This window comes from Lycorma delicatula, chromosome 2 (assembly GCF_047948215.1).
Source record: "Lycorma delicatula isolate Av1 chromosome 2, ASM4794821v1, whole genome shotgun sequence".
In the NCBI taxonomy this organism is placed as follows: Eukaryota; Metazoa; Arthropoda; class Insecta; order Hemiptera; family Fulgoridae; genus Lycorma; species Lycorma delicatula.
In genome coordinates, this window is record NC_134456.1 from 201,749,357 (window position 1) to 201,762,375 (window position 13,019).

A 13,019-nucleotide genomic window follows, 5' to 3' on the forward strand; every position below is an offset into this window, starting at 1 on the left:
CGTGATACGGAATAAACGGCATACATTTTATTACAAGTATCCATTCCTACTTTTGAAAAATTGAAGTCAAGTATGACATCCGGTTTGTTGCTACTATCATCATGCATACTAGAAATTAGTATAACACTCTTATTCTTTTTGGGAACGTATGAAGCCAACATTTTATTGTACTGGAATCCAAACAGAGAACGTCCTATATTTCTTTCTTTATTAGGTAGAAATTGTGGAGGTATCTCCCTTTTGTTCTTCTTCAGAGTTCCACTAAATGTTATTTTTTGTCAACAAATAATCAGTAAGCAGAACACTTGCAAAAAAGGCACTACAAGCCTTTTTACTACCTCGAAAGGAACGGAGTTCACTTGGTATGGACTAATATATATTTCCATGTTACTACAATAAAATGTTTTGGCATCGCACAGGGAAAACGTTTTTAAACCATATTTCGCCAGCTTAACACATATATTGATCCCACGAACAGCGATCGCGAAATTTATGAAGCATCTTATCTATTGTAGTAAATTCACTGGTATTGTAACAGACCAGACAGTTTTTAATGAAAGAGTCAAAAATTACTCTGATTGGGTCTAGTTTATCAATATTCTTCCTCTTTTTCCTGGTATATTTATCATCAAACCTAATGCAGTGCAGTAAAAACAAAACCTGTTATACCTCATTACAGCATGCATTAATTGAAGTCCAGTGCCATCATCAGACTACAATTCCCTTACATCAGTATGATTCCCTTTCTTAGTACCGATCAGACAAAGAACAACCATCAAAGCCGTAAACTCACTTTGGCATGCTTGTTTATAATCTAATTCTCATAAACATTTTTTTTTTTGACTCCTTGAATGTGTTGATTTGTATATTTTACTCTTTCATCAATTATTTTGGTGTTCATTATCATCAAGATAGCTTCAGTTTCATTTTTATACCTTTTGGACATTTTTTTGGTCTTTATAACTTTTTTATAATATTTTTTTGTTTACTTTTAGATTTTTTCCAAGGTTAAGTATCTATCCATAATGTTTCTAAATTTTTCCCTATAAAAAAATTATAATCACTGAGGAAGTTACCGCACTTATATTATTGTCATTTTCACGTTCAACTTCAGTGTCATTAATAATGTTATCATTTATAAGTCTACCAATCATTATCATCATTATCACGAAATTAATCATTTTCATATTCTTCTAATTCACTAGAGCTACTATGGACAATTACTTCCACATTTTCATTGTTAAGGTGGTCTTGATCGCTCTCCGATAAAACATTACTGACATCTTCCACATCACTATTTTTTTCCTCGGCCAATTCTCTAAGGATAGATGGGATATAAACACAATTTACATGCTTAGACATATTAGAATAACTTCGGTAAAGAATAAAAATGAACCACAAATTTTGATATGATTCTAATTTTATGGACAACATATTTGAATTTCTGTTAACAGGGTAGGTGATGACATGGCAAATAGTTCTTATCAGAAACGCTATGAGAGAGGATTTCCCTCGCACATATATCTCCCAGAATTGCTATGAGAGGGGTTTACCCTCATGACATAGCAATTGCAAATCGTTCACAGAATCCCATATACCTCTTTATTTGTTTTGTGTTAGGTTTTGCCCGTAGCATTTTTTAAATTCTAAAAAGTGCTTCTCGGTGTAATCCTTTCTACTTCCATAGTAAATGCACTAAACATTCATAAAAAATTAACCCAAGAACAAATTGGTGTTACCAAATTCCTTTAGAATTTGAATTTAAAAAGATCATAATAGAAGAAATATTTTTTAAACAAAAACTAGGCATATTGGTAACATTGATGAAGATAAATTAATTAAAAGAGATAAATCAATTAGATGTAAGATTTATTACTCTAAATATTTTACTGAGAAGGGAAGAGAAAAACAACTACAATTAAAACAAAGTTTAGTGGTTGTCAATTAACCATGGGTGTACCATGTTTTATGGACATTAATATTGTCCAAAAAAAATTTAAAAAACTGTATGCTAAGAGTTTGAATGTGTGTAGTTCATCCAAAGTAACAATTTTTTTTTGTATCAAGATAAAAGATTAGTAATTTCAAGCATGGCTACTTAATGAGCCGACGTCACTGTAATCGCAAGACCGTTGTCATCCTCAAAAAAATAAGGGCCTATAACACCGTAAGATGACATAGCACATGACACGGTCACTTTCTGGCTGTGCAACAGACGATGGTGTAGCTGCGTAGGATTTTCTTGTGCCCAGTATCTGAAATTTTGCTTGTTAACATATCCATTGAGGTGGAAATGCGCTTCGTCTGACATCCACAGTTCGTGAATAAACTCTTCGTTATCATTTATCTTCTGAAGCATTACATTACAGAATTGTGCTCGCACAACTGCATCGTTCGGTTTCAGTTCCTGGACGATCTGCAACTTGTATGGATGGTATTGCAAGTCCTTCACTAACATTCTTCGAACACTTGAACTATGCGATTGTAAAGATGCTGAGAGACGACGGATTGACCGATGTGGACTTCGTGTGACAGCATCTTATAAAGCTTGAACATTCTGTGGTGTACGGACGGTTCGCACACGGCCTGGAGGTTTCTTTCTCATTGCCGAACCAGTTTCCTCAAAATTAGATATCCATGTTTTAATTGCATGTGATGATGGAACACGGTCGTGCCGTCCCAGATTAAAATGACGGCGAAATTCTCTACGCGCTCCCTCCACACTCTCATTGTTTTTGTAAAACGCTTTGATAGCAAATGCACGTTGCGCACCACTCCAAGGATCCATGACAACTAAATGGCAGGTTAGGTTAGAGAGGCTGGCGCCACTTATCAAGTGGTACCAGTGGCCCACGGCTACCAACACAACTTTCAAAATTTCCCATTTCTCTGAATCACGCTGTAGTTTAATCAAGCAGTGTAAATAATAGTGAAATAGTAGGAAAGTATTAACAGATTGAATTGAGAATAAATACAAATTGGAAAATTAGTGTCTGTTGCATCAAACAAATGTTAACAGGCGTACACACTACTGTAATTATGAAAGTATTACTACTGTCTCTATGATAGGTTATTTTCCTCTCAATTCTTTTTCTTGTTTATTTTAATATTTACTATAACCAATTTTATATGTGTATTTGTACACAAATATATCAAAAATTTACTTAAAACATAATAGAGAACTTTAGCAGTATTTAAAAGTTGATTCAATTTTGTTCAGAAGTTTCAACAAGTTCACCGAGAAGGAAATTTCCTCTCATGGCAGTCAACCTGTTAAACTGTTTATTGGTGTCAAAAAATGGTTACTGTAGATGGAAATAATATATTTTTTCTAAATACCTATTGTTGTTGAAATAAACAGAAACAATGAAACCTGAGATTAAAGAAAAAAACAATATTTTATCATTCAGTATAGTACAGAATTATTTTGTAAAATTAACAAAGCTTAGAAATTGTTTATATTAAAAAAAAGGATGAAAACCGTGTTTTACATAGTTTTATGTTATTGTAAATGATTTCTTTGTCCTTAGATGAATTTTAATCAAATAATTAAAAGCTGGTTGAAATGTTATATATGTAATGCTTTTTTAATGATTTGTTATAAAGTTATAATGGCACAGTCTTAGCTGCCTTCTTTCATTAGCCAACTTAAAATCACTGTGATTTACAAGGAAGACTTATAAAAATAGTTGTTTTTATTCGCAGAATAAATTTTTTTTTAAGGTAAATCTAATTTTCCATTCATAATTCTTGTTATTTAACAAAAGAATTTCATAACACTTTACTGATTCAGGTAAGTTTATGTACAAAGCATTTCTAAATACTTAGGGTGATATCTTGATATTTTAACAAATGTTATACTATTCACAATTTTACAAAATTGCATTTATTTTGTTTTTAATATGAAGTATGTTTATAAAAACAAATTATAGAATTCAATTATTTGTGGTAATTTTTCATACCGTGTTCAGCACATGTCTGAGTTATATGAACTTGACTGTACTTTGTGATTATATTCTCCACAGTTCTTATAGTATAACATTTTTATTTGCTGTTTGTGTTTTCTTTTGTTCTAAAAAAACCTCTGGTTTCAGAAAAATTTCATGAAACATTTCTTTACTCCCTTGTTAATAATAGGTTAACACTATTTAAACTGTTTTGTATTATGCTTAGGTTATGAACCTTTTTTAAAATAAACTTTCTTGAACTTTTGAATTATTGTAAAACAAAGCCGAAATTTAGCTGAAAAAAATATTTGAGTTTTTTTCTATGAAGGGACATTTTATCATTGTAAATTATGGGAGTTTAAGTGGTGTCAAAGTTGGTCTAAATGCAAATCTTCCTTGGTTTTAATTACCAACTTCTCATTAATAAGATTTATGGTTTGAAAGTCAGGTTTTATCTTTTAATTTTATTCACTTTAAGTTTTTTTACTGGGGAACTTGCTACTAACCTCATCAAATAAATTAAGATAAGTATCATCAGCTAAACAATATTTAATATAATAAATGATGCTATTGAATTACATTGTCAATGATAATTTTAGCAGCTTTTGTGATGGATTTTACTCATTTATCATAACTTACTCCCATGCAGTATTATATTATTATAACGCTTATATTAAAAATTTTGAGGTTACCTGATTTATTTATTTTTTAAATGCTTGTTTTAGATTCATTAATAAAAATAAAAACCATTAGGCAATAATAAAAATATTTTAATGATTGTGAGTGTTTACATTTGCAGCAAACAGTGGTAAGTCTAATCATTCACAGTGAATATGTGTATTTTTTGTTTTGATTTTATTGTTATATTACTGATTTTAATTAAATGATTTCAATAAAAGAAGTTCTTGATTTAACCATGTGTTTTTTAAATACTTGGTTTAAGCTCATGCTTTACCAAATGTACCAATTTTGATGGTTAATTTTGTTTTGTAGAGGAATTCCTTTGTTGGTCCTACAGTAACTTCAACTTAATGATAGATTTTATAAACAAAAAATTACATAGTTTACATAGATAATGTGAAAGACATTTTTTATTGTTATCATCATTTAGATTTTTACAGTGCAATAATATGCAACCTTATGTCTTTTTGATATTCATAGTAATTTAATGTGAAAATTGAAGATAAGTCAGTTGAGAAATAAAGTAAAATTGTAATCCTTATTTCATGCTTGACAGTAGGCTCTTCACATTATTTCTCTGTATTTCCATATTTTTCCCTAGACACAGGTTTCTCATCTGTAATATTTCTTATAAATGAAATGATATAGACAACACCTTTTGTTATTGAAAAAACCTAATAAAATAGACTAAAAAGTAAAAATTACTTTTTCTTTTGTGAATCTTCAATTAGATCTTTTTAATCAGCACCAGATTATTATTGTTAGTAATTAATTAGGCACCGACTTAAAAAGTTCTTTAAAGTTAAACTTTTAAGAACCAGAACTGACAAAGTTTTTTTACATTTTAGTTAATTATATCGAAATTGGTTTTTTGTTTAATTTCTTTTGAGATTGTATTTTATTTTTCTTTATAGGTATCAATCAATCATCAATTTGCTGCAACACCTCTTCATTTGTAACTTTATATCCATCCATCTGATTTTTAACATTCTCCTATAGCATCACATTTCAAAAGCTTCTAATTTTTTCTTCTCAGGTACTCTGATCATCCAAGTTTCACTTCCATATAAAGCTATGCATCAAACATATACTTTCAAAAATGTTTTTGTGATGTTTAAATTAATTTTTGATGTAAGCAAATTAAATTTCTGACTGAAAGCTCGTTTCACCTGTGCTTTTTGGCATTTTATATCGTTCCTGCTTCATCCATCTTTAGTAATTCTACTTCCCAAATAACAAAATTCTTCTACCTCCATAGCCTTTCATTTTCTATTTTTATAATCAATGGTCAGTGTATATTATTTGTACTACATTTCGTTACTTTTGTTTTGTTCTTGTTTATTTTCTTGCAGTAGTTCTTGCGTAGGACTTCATCCATGCCATTCATTGTTTTCTTTTAAATCTTTTTTATTCTCAGCTAGAGTTACTATATCACCAGCAAATTGTAGCATCTTTATCTCTTCACCTTGCATTATTACTCAGGATCTGAATTGTTCTTTAACATCATTAACTGTTAGTACTATGTAAAGATTAAAAAGTAACAGTGATAGGGAACTTCTTTGTTGGACTACCTTTTTAATTACAGCTTCTTTCTTATGTTCTTTGATTATTACTGTTGTAGTTTAGTTCCTGTAAATGTTAGCTATTGTTCTTCTATCTTATACTTGATTTTTTTTAAATGCTGAACATTGTATTTCAGCCTATGTTATCAAATGCCTTTTCTAAGTCTATAAATGTCATGTATGTTGGTTTGTTTTTCTTTAATCTTCCTACTATTAATGTGAGCACTAAATTTGCTTCCCTTGTCCCTATACTTTTCCTGAAACCAAATTGGTCTTCTCCTTCTACGACTCTCCTCTTAATTCTTCTGTACAGAATTCTAGTTAAAATTTTTGTTGCCTGAGTAGTTAAGCTAATTGTTCTGTGTACTCTTCACATTTATCTGCTCTTGCTTTCTTTGGTACCATGTCAATAACACTCTTTTTGAAGTCTGACAGAACTTTTCCTTTTTTGTAAATATTACACCAGTTTATATAATCTATCTATCGCTTCCTCACCTGCACTGCATAGTAATTTCGCAGGTATCCTGTCTATCCCAGGAACCTTTCTCCCATTCAAATTCTTTAATGTTCTATTAAATTCAGATCTCAATATTGTATCTTCCTTTTCGACTTCCTCTTCTTCCTCTACAACACCATTTTCCAATTCATTTCCTCCGTATAACTCCTCAATATATTCTATCCACTTATCGACCTTTTCTTTTGTATTATACATCAGTGTACCATCTTTATTAAACACTTTAATTAGATGAACTTACGTATCACAAAATTCTCCTTACTTTCCTGTATGCTCTGTCTGTTTTACCAATGATCATTTCTCTTTCCACTTCTGAACACTTTTCTTTAATCCACTTTTCTTTCACTAATTTGCATGACCTGTTTATAGTATTTCTTAATTTTCGATAGTTCCTTTTACCTTTTTCATCACTAGCATTCTTATACTCTACATTCATCCATCAGCTGCAATTTATCCTCTGATATCCAAGGTTTCCTACTAGTTCTTGTTGTTCCACCTAAGTTCGCTTCTGCTGATTTAAGAATTTCCTTTTTAATATTCTCCCATTTTTCTTCTATATTTTCTATTTTATCTATTTTACTCAGGGGACTAGTTTACCTCTGGAATAGTTTACTAAGGAAGGCACCTCCATCTTTGTTACATGAAAATGCAGAGAGCTACATTTTGTTGGAAAAAAAGCCATAGTTTTCTGTTGCTTTCAGCTGTGCAGTACTCAGCAATACGCCCTTTAACAACTACTAAAAGAGCTGCTGCCCTCTTTCAAGAATCATTCCTTAGTCTGGCTCTCAACAGATAATTCTCAGATTTGGTTGCACCTTCGGTCCAGCTACTCCGTATCACTGAGCACTCAAGCTCCCTCACTATTGTCAAGGTCTTATGATTCAGAGAGGAGGGAGCTTATATGTATATAGTTTTTAACTGATTGGTGCACATTCAGTATGTATTACCTTCATTAAAGGATTACCTTCATTAAAGTTAAAATTTTAATCTGTCTTCTGTTCATTAGTTAGGTATTGGTAATAGTTTATCTAGGGAGAATTAGGAAGCCTGACCTTCCCTGATAGACATTTCAGCAATAGGTTTGTTATACAGTGACTAGATAGGAGGTGGAGTTCTTGAGTCAGTCCACTAATTTTACTATCCATTTTTTACTATCAGATATTAAAAAATGAAATAACTGTTTAGGTCTTAAGGCATCCTTATGGAGAAACTAGCAGGGTCTTATGTAATCCAGCATCTTAAGTAATTCAGGATTTTGTTTATTATTTAAAAGAGTAAAACATTTTAATTGCTATATAGGATGAAGTGATACAGAGAATGTAAAATAACTGAAATTTTAAAATATTTTGTTATAAACAATAGTGATAATTGGTAACATTTAGGGATTAAGTAATGAGTCTTTAGATTTATTTGTGTTAAAACTGATATTGCTATCATTTTTATATTGTTGATTTTATATTGCTTCATTAATATACCATTGTGAAAAACCAAAATTTGCTAATGTAATTATTACTATTATAGCATTCATTAAATTTTTTTATGATTTTTTAAGCATTACTCTTATAATACTGAAAAAGAAAAAAGTTGATTCTGTTGTTCTGTTGTCTAAATTCTGATTTAGTTATTTGAAGATGTAACTTACCTAAAAGTTCATGTATTTTTTTTAGTTACTATGTCAACAAAAGGAGATCAAATTTTAGATAAACCTCTGCCAAAAATAGGAGAAAAAAGTCTTTTTACAAAGGAACTAGAAATTGCCTTGGAACAAAGCAGAGTGGATTTTGTTGTACATTCATTAAAAGATATGCCAACAGACTTACCTGATGGTATGGCAATTGGTGCTGTTCTTCAGTAAGTAGTAAAAACGATGATTCCATGTAATAAATGACTTGTAGTTTTGATATTGTTAATTATTTTCATCGTTTTATGCGAGTGGTGGCTTAAAACTACATATTCTAATGTTGATTGTATAGTAGAGATTGAGTAACATTTTGTATAATTTTTGTTGTCAGATTTCCTATATCAGACTTTTGTTTTGTGTACAAGAAAGAATACATTGAATCAATATCTGCATCTGCACTTCCATTTGTTTACTTGATAATCTCTAAATGGTTTATCTGACTATGCTGAAAATTTCCATTAGTATTTTCTCATCAATGTCTCCCTCAAGTTTGATAATAAGCCAGATTCTTCTATTACTTATTACTTTAATTTAATGTATGAACATATAAAATAATTTATATGTTCTTACGTTAAACAAATAACCCAGTTAAATAAACACTATTAATATTCTTTACTTACTATTTTTTTTTTAATCTTTTATTTTCTCGTTTTGGCTTACGAAGATCTTTTTTATTACTTGTCAATGTAGTGGCTGAATGGTTAAACTTTTTTTTGCCACATTGTTGATTATGGTTTGAAATCAAATGCATAGTGTTTTTTTTATGCTGAAATATAATTTTTTATTTTCCATAATAAAATTATTTTGAATAAATCAATCATTGTATTTTCTATTTTTTATTTGAGTATTCATCATTTCATTCAAACATTTTGTTTTACACCTAACACTTGAATGTAAATTCAAGGTTTCTGCAGTTTATTATAAAAAAAATATTTTTAATCATTTCTGTATTCTCTTATTTACTTCTGCTGTACTATATCCATGTTGCTGTGTTTGTTTTATGGAACATAAAGTATTAAATTTCTGTAAAATACGAGGTCTGTTCAAAAAATAACTGGACTTTTTTAATTACGTGCCAACAGAGATATTAAGTGTAATGCGGTTGGCAGCATTGTGTTCTGTAAAACCTCCTCTTTAATGGCATGTTCTCAGGTTGTTGATATTTCTTTTAGTTTTCATGTCATTGTTATTTGAGTGCAACATGTTTAAGTGTTAGTAGCGATTTTTGTGATGAGTGATTTTTTGAAGATTGAACTTTTTTCTCTAATGTCGTGCCGTAAACTGAGCGTTCATCTCCTGTTACAATCCTTTGCATGAATGTTTCATCATCATCAGCTTGTTCAAGGAGTTGCCAACAATTATCCATTTGATGTTCTTTTTGCTGTTCGGCCATCAAACGAGAAACAAACTTTGCTGCAACTCAATGCATGTTCAGTTTTTCAATCAAAATGTCATGGCATGATCCAGTTGAGATGACAGTCAAGTTCTCTTTTTCAAGTTTTCTGACAGTCAATTGGCAGTTTGTACACACCAGATCATTGATTTTCTGAACATGTGTGTCAGTTGAATTAAAAGGCCTTCTTGGTTGTGAGTCATCTTCACTTGACTAACGACCACTTTCAAATCATGAAAACCATTCGCAGTATTGCAATACGACCCAGAGCATTATCTCTGTAAGTGTGTTTCAAAACTTGAAAAGTTTCTGTGAAAGTTTTCCTCAGTTTCGTGCTTACTTTGTGCTTTATCATTCACTACCGAAAAATGTATATTACAAAAATAGCTACTAACACTTAAACATGTTACACTCAAATAACAATAACTTGAAAACTAAACGAGACATCAACAATCCAAGAACATATGGTTATAGAGGAGGCTTGTACTAAATATCTCCGTTGGTGCGTACTTAAAAAGGTTTGGTTATTTTTTGAACAGACCTCATATTCTTTAGTTAGCTTAATCTAAAGCTAGGCAGTCTGATATAAGACAAGTGGGTTTAAAAAATGGGATAGCGCCATTTCCAAGAAAACAAGATTCCATGCCAGGCTTACTTCTTATTTTCCTCTGTTCTTAACAGTTGTACCTAATGATAATTTTACTTGTTGATTACTACATTTTACATTTATTTAATTCTGTGTTACATATTAATGTGGTCTCATATTTTATTGATACTTTGTGTTTCTTAGTCTCTTTTTTATAAATTTGTCTTGTGTATATTCTAATCAAACAATTACAGGTTTTCTGACACAATAAATCTGAATACTGAGCTTAATATAATGGTATTTTTCTTTAGCTGACTGAATTTATTGTTACAAATTCCAATAAAATGCCACTAATATTTAAGCCCGCAAAAATATCAGTAATATTTATGTCCATAAGTGAAATCTTTTTTCTCTTGACCAAGAGATCAGCAGTACAGTGAACATCAGCATTGTTTTGATGATGTTTACAGCTGAGTAGTGTTTTCTTGTATCTCAGATGATTAAAATGCATCTCAACATTTAGAAACGACAGACAGATAATTTAAATCAGCATATTAATGTGTTTATGTTGTGAAACAGTGGTTAAATAAAATGCCTGTATACAGTAGGAGTTGAAAATTATATTAAAAGCGATTGTTACAACCAAACATAAATTATAAGGAAAAATATACTTCTGTGATAAATTTTAATTGAAAGAGTAAGAGGTCTTTTTTGAGAGAATATTACTTGAAATTAATGAAATGAATTAATGTTATTACAAATTAAAAGTGTGTATAGTATTACCAGTGTTTAAGTGGTTTATATATTATAAGTGTCATCATGAAATTCACAGTATTTAAATCCTACTTCTATCTTAAATTGTGAAATCGTGTAATAAGAAACACTTGATACATTTTAACACTTAAAACTAATAAATTGGAATGCTTAATATTTGCAGTGCACTTAATTTTGCTGCAATTTATGCTTACTGATAGTTAAGATTTCTTGTAGAAGAAGTAGATTTAAATGATGATTATTAGAAAAGATGAGAATCAGAACTATAATATCTGATTGATAAATGCATTTTTAAAACATGTTCTTCTATAATTTCCATTGTTCTACTTTTAAATAAATGAAATATTCATCTAAAAACAGGAAGTAAAAATGCATATTATTTTTTAAAAATTGTTAGAGATCATCTCATTATCAGTCTTTGTAATTATGAGTTGAGTACAGAGTTGCAATTAATTCTGCAGAGTTGCGTGGTTTGATATGTGTTGATTGAGAGATATGCTATCAAATATAAGTAACCACCACAGATGAGATATGAGATATGTGGGGCAGAATTCAGAGAGAACACATTTTTTCAGTGTTCAAAAGTCCAGGTATCTAGCAGTCCAAAACCTACTTCAAGTATCTAACACATGTTAATAATAAAATACTGTTGACTCGCATATAACTGCAAGTTGGCAGAAATTTTTGAATTATTCACAAAAGATATTGTTAAATAAGTTTATAACATAGAAAGATGTACCTTTTGCAGGTTTTGTACAATAAAGAGTAAACAAGTTTTTTTTTATTCAATAAATTTACAATAACAATTTAATTTGTTATTTAATAAATTTTTAAAAAAGGGCTGGTGAAAATATTATTTTATCTATTATAGAAAGAATATTTTATAGAAAAATAAATCTTTCAAGTTTTCAAAAAAGAAGTTGAATAATCGGTCTCAAAAAAATAAATTAATTATAAAAATCAATCCCCTTTTATTATTATCCTTTGTAACTGTAGTAAACATGTTATTTAACTCATCTTGGCTATCTGTAACTTTGCTGCACCATTCTTGCAGTTATACATTCTGTCATCGAAAGCCCTTCTTCCTAGTTTTTTTTAACTTTTTTTTGTTTTTCTAGTCTTAAAAATTCTCTTTACTCAATGAATATTATTTGTATGTTAACATTGATAATTTAGTTTCTTTTTTCACTATTCAAGAAAAAATCTTGCAAATTACCTGGAGAGTGGTTATGTGCTTTGAAATTATCAGATTTCAATTAACACTGAAACTTGTTAGTTTTTTATTTCTAAAATTGTTTAATAATTTTTAACTGTTGTAAAGCAAATACTATGAAATTTTCTATATTTATTATACAGCGTTATCATAAAAGAATGGTGCGGTTTTGAACATGGTTTAAATTAAAACAGAATTACTTACAGTTTATGTTTTTTATTTTTCAGATTTGTCGTCTCAAACATTTTTTTACATAATTAATAAATTTCAATATGTGCGCCCTTAGTTGCTCGACAAATGTCTAAACGATACTTAACTTCTCTCAAAACATTAGTTAACATTTCTTCATTAATGGTTGTCATTGCTTCATTAATCCTGTTTTTTTAAGTGGTTTAGGTCACGAATTTTTTGTGTATAAACAACGCTTTTGATGTACCCCCACAAGAAAAAATCGCAAGGTGTCAGGTCTGGACTCCTTGGAGGCCAAAGTGTGGGTCTTTGCTGGCCTATCCATCGATCTCCAAATTTTTCGTTCAAAGCGTCCGTGACGAATGCATTGAAGTGCGAGGGAGCACCATCTTGTTGGAAATGAAGTTGATGAATGTAGTGCGAGGGAGCACCATCTTGTTGGAAATGAAGTTGATGAATGTTTTCGAGTTCATCCAGCT

At 30.1% G+C, this 13,019-nt stretch overlaps 1 protein-coding gene across 2 annotated transcripts in view; it reads left to right on the forward strand.

The window, feature by feature from the left end:
• Hmbs (porphobilinogen deaminase-like protein l(3)02640) overlaps positions 1-13,019 on the forward strand; it is a 56,284-nt gene that overhangs the window by 12,144 nt on the left and 31,121 nt on the right. For both annotated transcript variants that reach the window (XM_075357024.1, XM_075357022.1), the window contains one exon: positions 8,372-8,555. In XM_075357024.1, coding sequence (XP_075213139.1) covers positions 8,372-8,555 — 184 coding nt within the window. The remainder of the gene's footprint in view (positions 1-8,371; positions 8,556-13,019) is intronic.